This window comes from Lichenostomus cassidix, chromosome 1 (genome assembly GCF_008360975.1).
Source record: "Lichenostomus cassidix isolate B80296 chromosome 1, HeHo_3.0, whole genome shotgun sequence".
Classification (NCBI taxonomy): Eukaryota; Metazoa; Chordata; class Aves; order Passeriformes; family Meliphagidae; genus Lichenostomus; species Lichenostomus cassidix.
In genome coordinates, this window is record NC_139479.1 from 88537147 (window position 1) to 88553828 (window position 16682).

The 16682-nt window shown below is 54.6% G+C and overlaps 1 protein-coding gene across 1 annotated transcript in view; it reads left to right on the top strand.

Annotated features, from left to right (window-relative positions):
• The first annotated feature begins 11644 nt into the window (after positions 1–11644).
• The window catches only part of TBX15 (T-box transcription factor 15), a 90160-nt gene continuing 85122 nt past the window's right edge, over positions 11645–16682 (top strand). Inside the window, exon 1 of the mRNA XM_085069694.1 lies at positions 11645–12176. Within this exon, the coding sequence (XP_084925820.1) occupies positions 11975–12176 (202 nt within the window). The 5' untranslated portion in view covers positions 11645–11974. The remainder of the gene's footprint in view (positions 12177–16682) is intronic.

The following is a 16682-nucleotide window of genomic DNA, read 5'->3' on the forward strand; positions in this document are numbered from 1 at the left end:
GGGCGGAGAAGGGAATTATCCTGGTGTTTTTCTTTGGAAACACTAAAGAGATGGCACTGAGGGCCACTGAGCACCCAAAGAAGTGACCCCGGTGGGGAGCGGGTCTTGAAGACAGCGTGGTTTTCCCATCCGCTCTGCTCCCTTCTTGGGATCCACGATCCCTAGGGTACCGGGGCAGACATATCCTACTAATAAACGGAATAATCTTTTCTCTGCTGCTGCCGGTACCTGCTTCTCTCCGTCCACTACATCCCCTGTCAGCCCGAGGGCGTCTGCTGGTGAAATCTTCCCTCGCCGCCGCCCTCTTCCCCTTCCCTGCAAGTTATTGGGTTACACTCGGCTGCTGTGTTATACGGGGCATGTGCTGGGTTGTTGGAAACCTCTATAAAAGAATAAAGACTTAGTGGCAGCCCGCGCCTGAAACTCGTTTACCTACGCGTTATTACACAGTCCGCAGACGCCGTTTAGAAGCGACGGGGTTTGGGCTTTGTAGAAAGACGAGTCTCCTACTATTTCTATTTGATCGAAAGAATAAAGCCGTGTAAGGTGTTTCCTGTCTACTTGAGATTTTGTGCGGCACTTTAGGCAGGTTATTTCTTTGGAAAACAGCCACGGAGCCCATTGTCTTTATCTGATGCTTGAAAGATTGGGGAGGAGAGGAAGAAGAAAAATCATTGTTAAAAAACACTTTGAAGTTGTGCAACTGTTGCTGCTCCAGTTTTTCTCTCCAGTTTCCAGATGCACCAGAAATCGTTACTTTGATCTCACAAAGCAGCAATTTATATTTTTTAAATTTTCTTTTTTTTTAAATGGTTGGGTAGCTCAAAGCGTAATGGCAAACATGCCGGGGATGAGGTCATCGGGCCGCGCGGGGAGGCCCGGGAGGCGGGAGAGAGCGAGAGCCGAGAGCGCAGCAATGGGGCGGCGGGGAAGGACGGGGCTTGCTCCCCGGACGAGCCTGTCTGCCGGAACATCTGCTCAGGGCTAATCTTACATCCCCACTCGTTCACAAGGGAGAAGTCTGCCAGTGCACAAGGGGCGATGGGACCCTCCCTTTTATGCGCCTGCCCGGGGCTGGCGGAGGGGCGCGATGCCGTGGAGAGAGGCGCGCACACGTCGGGTTGCAAGGAGCCCAGGAGCTATTAAAAACTCTGGCTGGGGCCGTGGCGAGGGCCAGGATACGGCTTGGCAAATGATCCCGACCCAGCTTCGCCAGAGCAGGAGGGAGATCACAGAATCGTATACTGAGTTGGAAGGGACCCGCAAGGATCATCGAAGTCCAATTCCTCGGGCTGCACACGACAGCCCCATGAATCACACCATGTGCCTGAGGACGTTGTCCAAACGCTTCTTGAGCTCTGTCAGGCTTGGTGCTGTGACCATTTCCCTGGGTAGCCTGCTCCAGTGCCCAGCCGCCCTCTGTGTGAAGATCTTTTCCCTAATATCCAGACTAAACCCATCCTGACACAGCTTCAGGCCATTCCCTCGGGTCCTGTCACTGGTCACCAGAGAGAAAAGATCAGTGTCTGCCTCTCCAACGTGTGAGAGCCCTCTGCTTTCACTGGTGCGTGGCCAACCCTCTTTGAACGTTCCTCAAAACTTAGTTGCCCATATAAAATCGTGAGCCTCGCGTCTCTAGCAGCTCTCCCAGCTCAGGGATCCGATGCGTATACTGGAGTTACCAAAGCCAGCCCGACCCGTTGCCTGAGCCCACCGGGGCGGCTCTCTCTCGTCTGCTCCCTCCTTGCCCGGAGAAACCTGGACTGTCATCCCTGTCCCCAGGGTCACGGCCGCCACCGGGCCCGTGGTGATGGCAGGGACAGTGCTAAGATCGGCCGGCCGGGAGCAGCAGGCTGACAGCTGCCTCCGTCGGGCCGCCCCCTCCCTGACAGAGCCACTGCCGCCTGCCTAATGGCTTGACTCTCGGGAGACACCCACCCGTGCGGAGGTCAGGAGTTTATTTTGCTAAGGAAAATCAAATGGGAGGAAGGGTAAAGGGAGTGTGTTTGTGCGGTGGACCCGACAGACACCGACCCCATCACTCTCCCACTGAAAACACAGGCCCCTGTTGAATCAGCGGCGTTGGCTGCTGGTGATTGTCTTTCTGGGCAACCACTGCCGCTGCCCGCCTTTGCCATTCCAAATATACCGACCCGGATCAGCCTGCTGACCCTGCAGACCACGCGAAGTGTGAAGTGGCTCTTCTCTGGGGATGTTTGCAGAGCTCCACGGGTGCCCGCGCTGGAGGGAGCTGGACCGGGGAGCTCTGCTTCTGCCGTGCCTGGCGGCGCCTCGGTCGGATTGCGCGGAGGATGCTCTCTTCTCCCTCAGCGCGGGTGGAAAAGGATCCGCAGCAGCCGCATGCGAGGAGGATTTCGTTGTAAGGTCGCCTCACGCATGCGAGCCACTGGCAACAGAAGGCTGGCTCTGATCCCACTGCTGCCAAGGGGCGAGACGGCTCCAGCCGTCGGTCCGCGGCGAAAGGGCCCAGGCAGAGGGCGAGACACGTCCCCGCAGGCTGGGTCCCCGAGTGGGCTGGCGTGTCACCGCCCGGGCAGCCCCGAGAGTGGAGGCTCCGGTGCTGCAGCAGTCCCCGCTCCCCGGCGGGGTGCGGGCTGCTCGCTGCCTCCACCGCTGTAGGGAGGGGTACAGGGGGAGCAGCACACGCCGTAGAGAAGGCGAGGTGCCCGTGGGGAACAGGAGACCTGCCGGCTGGCGGCCAGGCACACGGCCGCCCCCACTGCAGCCTGCAGGCAGGGAAATCTGTGGTCTCCAGGGTAGGAGGCAGCCCCGTACGGCTAGAAGTGGCCCTCCCCTGGAAAATGGGACCGAAGTGACTCGAGGGTGAGGTGATGGGATCTGTCGCGACCGTTCAGAACCCTTATTTTTAAAAGGGAAGAAATGCGGGGGGAGGAGAAAGAAGCGACAGAAATGAGACGCTGACACTGAGGAGTCGCAGGGAGACATCAGCAATCGGTGCCTATAGACCACATCAAAGCACTGCAAAGCAACAATAAAATGCCTTGAAATACTTCTTAATGCAATATTTGCATTGGGCAAGTCCACAGATGACGCCGAATTTGCCATCACAGGAGAAAGAAAGCAGCAGATGAGGTTTAACCAACATTTCTCTGAAACCCGACTGTAGAGGGAAAAGAGAGGAAGGGAGACAGGGAGATTTTTATAATCCTGAAAGGCAAGAGGAGAAACCACATCAACGCAAAGTGAGTAAAATGCGGCAGGGCAGGATTACCAAGGCACAGGGGGATCTTAACAAATCTAGACCAATATGCCACAAAACATCTGTAAGGAAGAAAACTTCCCGTCAGGATTGCTACTGAGGCACTTTTGATTCAGAGGCTATTGCTCGGCCCTGCTATTTTAGAAGAGGCCATACTTGTTCCCCCTTGCGCTCCCATTCCCCTGGCGATATCGGGGCACCCACAACCTGAGTTTTGTCCCAATAGTTGGAGAGCTTTCCTGGGCGGGACGCCTCTCGCACGGATGGTGAAGGAAAACGGGGGCGAATATGTGTGCTGGCGAGGGGAAAGCCTCCGGGTTCCGGTCAGTCTCTGCCAAGCAAGCAGTCACACTCAGATGAGCGCTTAATTGCTATTGTGTTTTTGTTTTCCAAAAGCAGAACTCCTATTCCCCGAGCGCGGCTGCAGTGTGGCACAGGCTGGCTTTGTCTGGTTGCTGTGCGGCCGCTCTCGTCATGCTGGCCCCGCCTGACTGCAGCCCAAAGCCAGGAGTACCTATTTAGCCGCCTGCCACCCACGCACGAGAGAACGGCTGGATGCAGGCGGCTGAACATCCCTCTGCCCTGCAGCGAGTCTCCCTCCCTCTCTGACTGCTCATTCCCGAGGAGATGAAGCCTTGATCTGTGCTGAACTGTCAGACCCCGCTCACAATTTTCTTTGTTGCCTTCCCCCTTGGGCGAGCTGCTGTCCCTTCCGAATTTGGCTCCCACACCTCACCCGCTGGCCCGCAGTGCCAGGCGAGAGCCGGCGCCTGCTGCCGGCACTGTTTTTCCCTAAGCCGGAGCCCGTCGCGGCTGAGCTTCCCGTGCTGGTTTCACACGGAACCTCCCGGTTGCTGCGCCCACGCCGGGCAACCTAGGGAAGTGCTGCCGGGGCTGCCTGCGCTGGGGCCGGCCGGCCGGGGTCTCCGTTCTTCCCTGCTGCGGAGATGTCCCTGCGGTTCGGCCCCTGCGGGCAGGAGCTGGCTGCTGCCCATCGCCCGCCTCAAAATATTGTTCTGCGGGAGAGGCGGCATTGCGGCCCTCGGGCTCCTCCTCCGAGTGTGCCACACGCCGCTCCTTGCCCCGGGGCGACTCCTTGCCCACTGCGACAGGGGCGCGCCGGGGCCGAGCACAGGGCGGGGAGAGAGGCCTTGAGGCGGGGGAAGCACCGCACTCGCTGCCGGGCTCGCTGCTGCGTGATCGCGTCTCCCCGGGGGATGGAGAGAGAAGATCATTTCCCTTATCGTGATAGAATGTGACTCCGGCAGGGATGAGGCCGGCACCGAGACGGGAGCGGGGGGATATCTATAGGTTTCCGCGGCTTTGCGGGGTTTTTGCGGGATGGGCTGTGGGGAGCCAAGAAAGCTGCGCTGAGGGAGGGATAAAGGTTCAGCTGGATCAGCGGGTATCCCACGGCGTGATCACTCGTCGCCCTCCGTTCAATTCCGAGGTTTCTGTCTTCCAGACAGGAGAAATCCCTGCGAGGGGTGCAGGTCGCACTGCAAGGAGAGGGACCACAGATACCAGGAGAAATTTCTCCCGCCAGCCCAAAATTTTGTCCTGAGAGACCCCAGTCCCCGGCAGCTTTCTGGTTACTAGAAACTAATAAAAACAGTATTAGTAGCTAATAAAAGCCTGCTTAATAATAAATCTGAGGAAATTCCAGGCGCAGAGCAAGAGGGCAAAGTTTGAGGTACAAAAAGAGAGGCCGAGTTGGGGTCCGGTGGGTCACGACCATTTTCGGGGGGCCTGGAGCCGCGTTTCTGGCGTGTCTGCCTTACACAGCAGTCGTGTTTCACGTGGGTCAAAATAAGCCATGTTTGAAGTTCCCAGGCTGTGCCCCGAACGTATTCGTGAGGAGGCCAGGGACCACTCTCCTGCTTCTGCAGTGGTGTCTAGTGTTGATAGCACGGAGGGATACACTTCTGTTTTCCATAGTAGGAGGATTACAGCCAGCGGCCACAGATCTTTTGAATAGTCTTATTAAAGTCTGCTTCGTTTTAGGTTCGGCCCTAAACGGGATTGTTTACAGTATAACACATCATGTATGAGGTAGGGGAGCACAGAGACGTCTCTTGGTTCAAAGAGCTGTGCCTTGAAGAGAAAAAAAATTTCCCCTTATATTTATTTTTTTGACCGAACACACATTGAAATGCTGTGTGCATTCCTGCTTTCCTCCCTGGAAAAGTGGGCTTTGGATCCCGTCTTGGTAACAAGGGGCCGGTTGTACGCCTGCAGCGCCTCATATGAGAACTATTGTGCTCAAGACCCACAGCGTTTTCTGGGGAATGCCACTTTTGCGGCACGTTTGAGGCTTGGGGACAAGAGCAGGACAAGGGGCAACGTGGCTGCCGGATGGTTCCTGCCTGGACCCGGGACAAAAGCATTTTTTGCTTCTCTCGCTCCTCCTCCTCAGTGGCAGCTCAGGCTGAGACCGCTGCAAGGTACCGTAGGCCCTGTGTCTCCAGATCTCTCCACTCATTGCACTCAGTCCTGTGGGTTTGGGAGCCAAGGGTTTGATTTTGGCTGGAAAAATAATCCAACAAAACAGGAAACAAACCCCCAAACGTCAACTCCCTCAAACTATCCCAAATTATAATAGCAGCAATTATCTGCAAAGAAGCAGCTCTTCAACGCACTTCTGTGTAAATGCTATTTGCCACTGACGTGAAATTGGTTTCTTTTCTTTCCCGATGGAAAAGTAGTCAGGCGCCCTGCTAAGAACAGTCACCTTTTAGACTAAAATCTCCTCACCGGGACTCGCTCGTGGGCTGCCCCATGCCTGATCCTGGCCCGGCTTTCCCTGTGCTCCTCGTGTTCCTACGGCCACGCCGCGTGGGGTGATAAGGGGCGCATATGCGTCCCGATCTGGGGTTGGAGCGTAGGAGTGCTGAGCCAAGGCAGAGCTGAGCTGAGCCCCTCCGCCTCCGGGAGATGCTTGGCGGGCGATCTTCTCAGGACCAGCTCTTATGCCCTGACTCTGACAGTGGATCTGGTTAAAGCACTTGTCCCGGAGTTTGTCTAGATACACAGCTTTTTCCCGCTCATCCCGGGGTCCTTTAACCCCCTAGACCTCCGAAATTCCTTGAGGGTGGTTTATGTATTGGGAAAAAAATCCCGAACCGGCCAACAAACAAACAAAAAACTCAGCCCAGACCTCTGAACCGCTTTGAGATCTCTCTCGGTCCTGTCTTCCCGGGTGACACCACTCCCGAGTCCACCTGCAAAGAGGGGCAGGGGCAGGAAGAAGGAGGCCCCGAGGGAACCTCAGCGTCCCGCTGCAGATGAGGCCGGGGGAGCGCGCAGGGGGAGCAGCGGAGCCCAGGAGCTCAGCTCCACCTTCTCCTCGGCACCACCACCCTGTGTGAGCTGCTTCGGCTGGCTTTGCCACCTCTTCTCGGGGGTGTAGGTGTGTGTGCAAATAAGGCTGTCGGGAAGGTAATGTGGCGGGTGGCAAACTGTGGACAGGCTGGCATGGCTGATCGGACACCTCTGTCCATCATTCTCCGAGCCGAGCATTGCGCACTTTTGTTTTGGGGGGTCAGCCCTGCTTTCCGGTGGTCTTGCCAGCCTCTGCTCTCCTTGGAGCTGCATCTGCCCTCCGAGAGCAGCAGCCACGAGGATTCACCTGTCAGCACAGACCTCAGCACAAGGCAGGGAGAAAAACTGCGGAAGAGGGAGGAAAAATAAATATCCCTTAAAAAAGCGGGCGGCAGAAGCAGCCGGGATTGGGCCCGGGGCGCCCGTGGGTGTGAAGCCGAGTGTCCCGGCGGGGCGCGCCCTCAGGCTGCGCCCGGGGGCTGCAGCGCGCAGGGAGCGTGGAGCAGACCAGCCCGCCCGTGTGTATCTGCGGGTTTCACGCAAGCAGCGAGAGCTGAAAGCTGCAGAAACTCCGCGAGCCTGCTGACAAGCAGGCAAAGCGGGTCTGTAGTCTGCAAATGAAGAGAGAGATCATCTAGTCCCCCGCTTATCGTTCCGGGTTGTTCTGAAGTTTGGCGTGGTAAATACAAAATGCATGGCTTTTAATCCTGACTGTGTTGTTCCAAGTCAGTAGCTGAGAAGGCAGAAAGGTCTCTAGCCGGGACTTTGGTCTTTGTTTGCGAGGGGAACCTGCTTTGTGTGAATTATTCACCATAATTGCCTATTTCCAAACAGCTCCGCGGGGAGGCTCCGAAATGCAGTCAGGTCTGACTGGTGCCTGCGGAAAAGCGACGCCCGGAGCTGGTGGAAGTTCAGCGACAATTCTAAGTTCCAGATTCTCCTCCCCACCGGGAACACTGGGGCCGGGATGGGGCTGAATGGAGGGAGAGGGATAAGGGGCATTTTGTTGTCTTAAGCCCAGGAAACGTGCCGATGTATTTGTCCTCTGCCTGGTCTCCTTCTGCCGTCCCGAAAACAGAAGAGACAAAAATAATATATGCGCCGAAACAAACGGGGGAGAAGTCCTGGTAAAATGGAGGGAAAGTAGTGGCTGTTTTTTATAGTCCAAGTGTATAATCGATTTTTTTCCCTGTCCTGATAGAAAGCAGATAAATTTAGGAAGGGAGAGCTAAGAGAATAATTACAGGGTGAAGGTAGTTAAATTTTATTTCGAGTCCCAAAGGCAAAACCTGACATTTTATTGCAAACATCTGGAAGGCTTAAGAGACTGGCATGGTGTTTGTTTAAACGCTAATAGAGATTTTTATTCTGTAAAACACAAACAAAGCCCATTTAAAAACACTTGAGACTGTAAATATTTTGCGGTGGTTCAATTCTCAAAGCCTTAGAAAACTAGGGGAAGGGGAGGGGGAACGAATCGACAGCATAATAGGGGTATAATTATGAATTAGTTAATATGCGCAACAATACCGTTTGTGCAGACCATAAAAATGAATTGCAGGCGTATTTTTTTCCGCAGTCACAATAACTGACCCTGCGCAGCACGGGAACATCACCTCGCTCGTGTTTCCAAGCGGCGACTTGTGTTTGCTTTAAACCTGCCTCTTACTAGAGAGCCAGCCTCGAAATACTCCGATCCGTTTTAAAAGATAATCGACGCGTTATTAAAGCCCAGTAAATCACTCGCTCACGTTATCAGACAGCCTTCAACCCGCACCCGCTGACTGCTTTTAACGTTGTTTTCATTTACTAACTTTTAAAAAAGAGAAAGAATGATAAATCCGCGGGCTAGATCTGGATGAAGGACCTTCGGAAAGGTTTTTCTCGCTGTGAAGCAGGGTTTGAAACTGGCCCAGCCCCTGCGAACAACACATCTGGACAGCACTCCCGCCCAGCAGCCGGCTCCCCTTATTTCTCTTTTTTCCCCCAAATATTTCCATGTATAAACAAATATTTTTCAGGCTCGCTCTGCGACAACTGGAAAGCAGAAGTGAATGATTTCTTTATAAACCCCGAGGCCTGGCCCTGCGACCCTTGCTCCTGCCACTTTATTCCAGGGAGCAGTTTCCTGGATTTAATGGGAGCTACCCCTGCGAGTAAGAGTCTGGAATAAAGACCAGGCAAAGGAACGCATTCATCTCTGGCGGCCGGGGGTCGGAGTCGGATCTGAATCCAGATTAAGCCCAGGCCTCTGGTAGACTCGAGGTTTACACCGCTCGCAGCGGGGAGAGGGGACCCCGGCCTCGGTGCGGCTGTGGTTGAGAGGAGCCACGGGCACCGGGTGCCGGCGGCGCAGCGCCGATGCGTTTTGCTCGGTCACATTTTGGTGCAAAGGCTCAACCGAAATCCCATCCCCCGGCTCGGGGAGAGGGCGCTTTCTCTGGATGCGCTTCTCAGAGCAGGGGGCAGCGAACCCTGCGAGGGGGCAGCGTTGGCTCTCTGTCCCCCCCGCCCCCCTCATCCCTCCCCTTTCGCCCGATACATCCTTGTGGGGCCGCAAGGTCGCTGCAGGGTCTGCCCTCTCTCTCCGCTCGCACGGCGGAGCAGCAATGTCTTTGTGTTTACCGCTTTTGCACCTCCCGGCGCGGCCGAGCAGAGGGAGGGCGAGCTGTCCTAAACCTCCTCGGCACCAGGATAAGGCCAGGGAGGAGGGAGAGGAGCAATCACCGGCGGCCGTGAGCCCCTCGGTCCCGGGAGCCGTGTGCGGCACCGCGGGGAGCTGCTCTCCCGTCCCTGGCAAAAGGGTCTGCTCGCTGAGGTTTGACAATTAGGGGCCGTATTGGCTTGGAAACTGCGCTGTGTTTCTTGTCGTTCCTGCAGAGGCTGTGCTCGGCTGTCAGAGCCGGGCGCGGAGTGCTCGGACAGAGCGTGCAGACCTCGGGTGGCACGGGAGAGCGCCCCAAGGTAAGAGACCCAAAAGGGGTCGGGGCTGCTTTAAACTGTCCACCAGTAACACCACACTTAACGCTGCGGAAAACGTATTTCTGAGTTCTTACATCAGTTCCCAAAATTGGTTTTAATTGTTTAATCCCCCTGCCTTTCCAGCACCATTTCTTTTCACTAAAGCGCTATAAATAATCCACTGTTTTCTTAGGCTCTTTCGCTAAAATCTCCTTCCAGCTTCTTTAAAAGCCTTCCTCGGCGTCTGTCTCCCAGGCAAGTGTTTCCGAGGCTTTCAGAAATAGGGAAAGGAATTGTTGTAGTGTTTTTTGTTGGATTTTTTTGTGGGTTTGTTGGTTTTTGAGGCGGTTTTTTGTCTTTTTTTTTTTTTTTTTTTTGAGACATTCCTTCTCCTGGGGGAAGGACACACAGCCGGGGGACCCGCTGGAAACATATGTGCCCTTCTCCGGGTCCCCGCTCCCGCTGTCGGCTTCCTCCAAGCCCCTGCTTCGGTCGCTCCCTTCTTGTTGCTGCTCCTGCCCCGGCAGGGCTCCCGGCGGGGCGGGCAGTGCCGGGGTGGGGATACACGACATCCCGTGTGGCAGCGCCGCTGTGCCCGTCGCTGAGCCCGCGGAGAGTGACCTGTCAAGGAGGTGTACTAGAGGGGAGGGGAAAGGAGCGACGGGGAGGGGGATGAGGGGTGTAGGGCGGGTGATGGAGGCGTACAAAACCTGCTCCTCGGCCTAGATACCAGGGCTTAGCTTTCCCGGGATTTGCCGAAGAAATGGCTTCTATCCCACTTTTCATCTGAAATCCGTTTCAGTGCGTGTGAGCGGGCTGTTGTCAGCCGGCGCTTTAGGCCCGCGAGAGAGGGCTGAAGGGCTGACATGGGCACGGTGGATTTACTCTGGGAGCAAAAGGAAGTGTCTTTTTCCCCTACACTCCAACATGTGCCCCTTTCACTTGTTTGCAGCCCCACAGAAAAAAAAATCTTCTATGAAAAACCTCATTCTCCCGCAGTGCTGCCCTAAGCAGCTCTGCACCTTTGGGGAGCACCAGAGAAACAACAGACAAAAAAAAAAACCCCTTCCTGATAAATCTCTGTGTCTCTTCGCCCGCTTTTGCACCGTGGCTCGGTCCATGTTAATTCTTTCCCGTAGTTTCTAATTATTTATATTTTATTTTGAACTTGTATCGAATTAACCCCCGGCGGCTTTCCCCGCTGTGTGTTCCCTGTACAGTGTTTCGCTTGACTTCACCTATTTTTCCGGGGTCCCATCAGCTAATGAAAACACACGCTTCTGTCACCTTCTCAAAGGCAGCCCTTGTTGCTCTTCACTGCGAGCCCCCCCGCGCCACGCGTGACCGAGGGGCGTGGGAGCAGCTGCGGACCCGCCTCAGCCGGGAGGATGTCAGGGCAGAGTGAACAAGAGAGCAGAAATAAAATGCTGAATATTATCCAGGCAACCAGCCGGGATCTGTACCTAGCGGGTTTGTTTTCGCTGTAGCTACAGTGACAAAAAGAAGCGGGAAAGGGGGACAATTATTTATATATATATATAAAAAACCCTTTCCAGAGAGAAGGTGCTCCCCATGCCCGGGGGTGTCTGGGTCTCCCTGGCAGCCCACGCCGCCCGCTCAGCCCCGCCGCTCCACGGACACGCATCGTTTTGAAGTGAAATTTCAACCACCTCGAGACGTTGCTTCTGCTTCTGCCAAACACCGATTCCGCCGGCAAGGGCAAGTAATACATGGCATAAATGAAGCTTTAAAAACACCCCCTCATCCGGCATTGCTGGGTTGTAAAGCACCTCTCGGGTACTTTGCGTGGGGTTTAGCCAGCAGCAGCGTTTGGGAAGCTGGGTGCGGTGGAGAGCAGTGCGGGAGTTGTTACCTCTCTGCTTTTAGAGTTATGGGTTTCCTACTGGCTCCCCGTTCTTCAAACAGTTAATTCTCCCGGCCGGTGTTCCAGGACTCAGATGGCCAAAATTCCTCTCCCTCAAGCCCGAGTCTCCCTCTCCTCCCTATTGGGTCGCAGCTTTTGGGTCTCTCCCGAGCTCTCCCTCCTATTGGCCGGGGACATTTTTTTTTTCCCTTTTTTTTTTTTTCCTTGACAGGCGCACGCAGCCTGCCTAACTCTTGGAGAAAAAAAAATCCCAGAAGTTTGGATCAATCAGAGAGAGACAGAAGGAAAGGGGAGAAGAAAAAAAAAAAAAAAAAGGAAATCCAGCCTGCAGCCCCTCTGAGCAAGTGCTGGGACCTGGGCTGAGCACACCCTCCTGGCTCTGCCTGCGGAGTATCTGCAGCCTCATGTAGTGCCTTCAGGAGACTGAGGGCTGGTTCTTCTGGGGGTGCAGCTGGGGAGGGGTGGGGGGGGGAGAAAGAGGCAAGAGGCTCTGCCTCTGGTCCCCGAGCTGTGCGCTCCCAGCCACTGGTCGCTCCTCTGCCCAAGGGTCTGGGCTGGGGGATAAGATGAGTGAGAGGCGAAGATCGGCGGTGGCCCTCAGCTCCCGAGCGCACGCTTTCTCGGTAGAAGCCTTGATCGGGACAAATAAAAAGAGGAAACTGCGAGACTGGGAGGACAAGGGGCTGGATTTGTCCATGGAAAGCCTCAGCCCCAATGGCCAGCTGGGGGACAATGAAGACCCGACTCAGTGCCTGGACCTCAACCCCGGTTAGTGCGATTCCTTTCTCTTCTGGACCCCCTCTCCTGCCCCGCTCCCTCCCAGCCGCTCGCCTCCGAGTCTTGCCGGGAACTGCCCGCCGGGCAGCGCGTCCCGGAAAACATCCTAGACTGGGAGTAGAGAAAAAGGAAGAGGGAATTTTGCGGAGATTTCTTTGACTTTTTTTTTTTTGTTTTGTTTTGCTTTCATTTTACGTGGACTTTTTTCTTACTCACTGTGTCTCTTCCCTCCCTCCCATAGCTCCATGATCTCCCGTGAGGGACGGTGTGTCCCCTCTGCTTCCTTTTTCTTCTTCCCTCCTCCCTCTCCGTGCCTGTCGATCGCGGTAATCCTTCCCGGGTGCCTCGGACACGCGTTTCGTTCTGCCCCAGGGTTTCCCGAGCCCCGATGGTGGAGCTGTCGGGTGGGTCGGGGGCAAAGGACTGGGGTGCGAGATGCACCCCTCTCCTCTTTTCCGAGTCACCGGCCAACCCCCGTGTCTTCCCCGCGCAGACAGTGCCGCCCTAAGCGGAGGTTTCGGTGTAGGAGGAGGATGTGGGCATCCAGGATCAGGACTGCTCCGAGGCGAGGATCGCCGGCTCCTCGGAGCGATGGGGACCCGCTCTAAACCCCCGCAGCTCGGGATCCTTCTCCCGGGATCGGACCCGCCGGGTCCCGGCGGAGCGGCCTCGCTCCGATCCTGGGACGGAGCGCACAAGCCGCGGCGGAGGCGCGGGGGGACACGGATGAGCACTTACCCTCTCCACAGGGAAAACACTGCCGGCAGGGATGAGCATCTCAGCGGGCAAGGGGCACTCCGAGGAGTCCAGGCCCGCTCCCCAGCCTAGCTCCTCCCGGGAGCGGCGGCGTAGGGAGCAGCGCCGAGCCCGCGGCCCCAAGGCCGGCGGGACGGGGCTAGGGGAGAGGGAGCGCGACACTTCCCTCCTGGCGTCTGTGTTTTTAATTTTAAACTCTTGTTTATTGATTTTTATTTAAAAATTATGCAGTAGCTCGCAGTTATCATTTGGCTCAAGCCAAAACCTCGGTCTCCTCTTGTCCCCCCGGCCCTTTCTCTCCGGCCTAAAACGACGGTCCCTCAAAGGCAGCCGCGGATCCGCGACCATCCCGAGGGTGAAAAACGCGCTGGGCCCTACGCCCCGCTCTCCAGGGCCTTAACAAGGGATTTCTCACAATTATAGTGTGAGGAGAGAGGGAATTTTTTGTGATTGCTCTTCACTTTTAATGTTCGGATGGGGCAAAGAGGTCGAACAATTTCTTTATGCAACCCCTAAGAAAAAGGGCAGAAATATTCTCCGCTCGTGCCAAGTTCATTCCGCTGCGCTTGGAACAGCAAACACCTTTTAAATTTTGTTTTTATTTATTTTGCGTGACGTTCCCTGAGCTATCAATGAGCATGAGCGGCGCAAAACTCAGAGTAAAACAGAACAAAATAAAACAAAACAACAAAACAAAACAAAAACAGAAGGGGAGGGGAAACGAGAGAAAGAATTATAGATCAAGGTATCAAAAATATTTGCTGTAAAAAAAATATTTCAAGTGTTTTTGAAGGGAGCTAAAGACCATGAAGACCTCACCCCTATGCTCTTCAAGGAACTGCATTTCAATTTGCTTTTAACAGCAGCAGCCTTTCTCGGTGCGGATCTTAAGGAGAAGTAGGTAAAACCTGCAGCCAGGGTCGTTTCTTTCAGCAGAGGGACGGGCATAAAAGAGAGGGGACAGCAGCGATAAACCAGTCAAAAAACAGCTAAGGGTTTCAGAGGCTTCCCCGTTCCAAAGGATAAATACGAGACCAAACGACAAAAATCCGCTTTCTAATAACAGAACAATCCGTGCATCGGTCTTTTTTTTTTCCAACAGTTTTTTTTTTTTAAATTTATTTTACTTTGTTTTTAAAGAACCATTTTTTCACACGTTTTTAGCCGCCATAGAATATATTTTTGTGCGGTCTAAAATTTTAATTTGTCCATTTCTCCATGAATTCGAATTGGAAAATTGGAAAACTCTCCCAGCGCCAGATTGGAGAGCGGGAGAGAATGGCTGCTAGTGCCTGAAACCTCAGAAAGTAAACGTGATGTTTTTCATAAAGCAAAGGAAATCAAGAACAGTTTGAGAAATCATTTTTAGGAGGTTGATAGACTTTAAATAAAGTCCGCGACTGTAATTTGCACAGTCACTTCATTAAACCTAATTCCTCCGCGGTGTACTTTTGCTGCTGGGTGAAAATTGATTAGCGGCTCTATAATGACCACCAAATTCCATCTTTACAAGACCTAATTAAGAACAAACTTTGCACCTAACGTATTTTAAACTTGCCAAATCTGCAGCGATACAGCAAAAAAAAAAAAAAATTAGAAAAGGGAATTTTTATAGCGTCCCAAAGGTTCACCACTCAAAGCCGCTGCCCCCGGAGTAGCGACGCGCTGTTCCTTCTGCTGGCGGGATTGCTGGGACGGCGGTGCTTGCGGAGAGGCCGCAAGTAGTACAGTGCGCGCTGCGAAATTAGGTGTTGATTTTCGTGGGATAACATGAATCGGTTTAGCCCCATTTATCGACCTTTTTGCTTAAATTCCCTCCATTTCAGTGCGGGAGGGTCTGAAAACCATTCGCCGAGGGGAGCTAAACGCGGCCAAGGGTAGAGTAAGGCTTGTCTCTCCTTTTCCCACATCTTTTCCGTGCAGGCGGAATGGGGATTTCTCTCCCACGCGCGGGACACGTCCTCCGGTGGGGGGGGAGGGGGGGAGGCGGCAGGGCTGCCCCGCTTCACCCCCTGCGTCGGGGCTTCGCCGCCTTCGGTGCGGATCTGTGCTCGACGTGAACAAAATGCATCTTTTGGGAGTGCCTGGGAGGCAGCGCTTCGTGTTTCCCCATTTTGGTGGAATCCCTGACCCCTTACGTGCCATTTTACAGCCGTGCCCAGACTCTTCGGTGATGATATTGGCAAGCCCGTGTCTCCCCGAGAGGCCTCCCCTCCCTGCGGGGCCGCATCTTCCTGGGAGAAGCGAGGTGGCAGGCTGGGAGGTGGCGGGTCGGGGTGTGGCGTGGGCAAAGGTGAGAAAAGCAAGCGGATAAACCCCCCAGGTTTGTAAAAAATATCTCCCGAACATCCGAGTTATTTATGTCTCAGCCATGAATCTTGTCGCCAGAGTTAATGTGCTTTTTTTACGAGACTCATTTAAAAGGGGGATAAATCTGGATTTTAATCGTGTGCGGGTTCAATCACGAAGATGTGAAAAAGAATTCGGGATTACAGCGGCTCGCACCTTCTCTCCCCCACCCTGTCCACTCGGGACACGCCTGCGTGGGGCCGCGGCAGGCCCGGGGCAGGCAGAGCTCGCCCAGGGGCTCCGGAAAGCCTCCCCTGTGCTCCGCCGCCGCCCACGGCCGCGCTCCCCGCATCCTCCCCCGGCACTCTGCTCTCGCCGCAGAGAGGCCAGAGGAGGAGGACGAGGGTGGCGGGACGCCCCTCCGTCCCCTTGGCAGGTTCGGTTTCAGAGGGCAGCAAAACAATGGGCTCGGATGTCTTCTGGGTATTTATAGATTTAACCTGAGCAGCGGAAAGGTCACGGGGGCCCCAGGCGTTGCCTCCCTTGATGTATGTATTGTTTACCGTCGTTTACGGCGGTGCCATTCGTCGGCCCTTCCCTTCGCCACCCCAAGGGCGCGGGGACAGACCGAGGCAGAGCCGAGCGCGCTTCTTTCCCCGTCGAAAGTTTAAGACTTTAATTTTTTTGGAATGGGTGGGTGGAACGTGTCTCCGTAGGCGCGTTTGCCTTCACAGAAGCACGGCTGCTCCTTTAGGCGGTCAGGGTCTCTTCACGGCGAGACGAGCACAGGCGCTTCAGAAGCAGAACAAAACGGTGCGGCGGCTAAATAGAATTTTTCGGCTTTGGGACCGTCCTTTTCCTCGCTTAGAAACACACAAGCGATTTTGTAAACGAGTTGTACTGCCAGTGCACATCCATCCCATCGGTATTTTTGGTTAAATATATTAAAAGTGCACAAATCGGTTATACAAAAATACAAACCCCAAACCATCTGAAAACGAACAAACAACCCCAAACAACAAATTAAGCAAAAGAAAAAGAGGCATCGTTGAGAGTTTAATTATTCGTTGCCTGTGTTTATCTGAATCTACCCTGGCGAGCTACTGTGAGCGTCTGCAAAGAGAGAAAACACCACGGCACACATTTTAAGACGCACAATGTGTTTATTACATATGTTTATCCGTAAGATTAAGATCCGGGCGTTTGACAAAGCCTTCAGTGGCTGACAAGAGTAAAACCTTCAGCTCTTTTAGCGCTGCATGTTGTTCTCCTGTGTCTCCTGGGAGGCTGCATCGATGCCCATCCCTACCCTGCTCCACCGAGGGGTTCCTGCTCCTCCTCGCCCACGGGCAAACCCCTTTCACCGGCAGGAGTGCGGGAGCCACGCAGCCCGCTCGCCCTCCGGAGAGGTAAAGGGATTTTAAGAGCAGGAGAAAATGCGATTGACCCTTC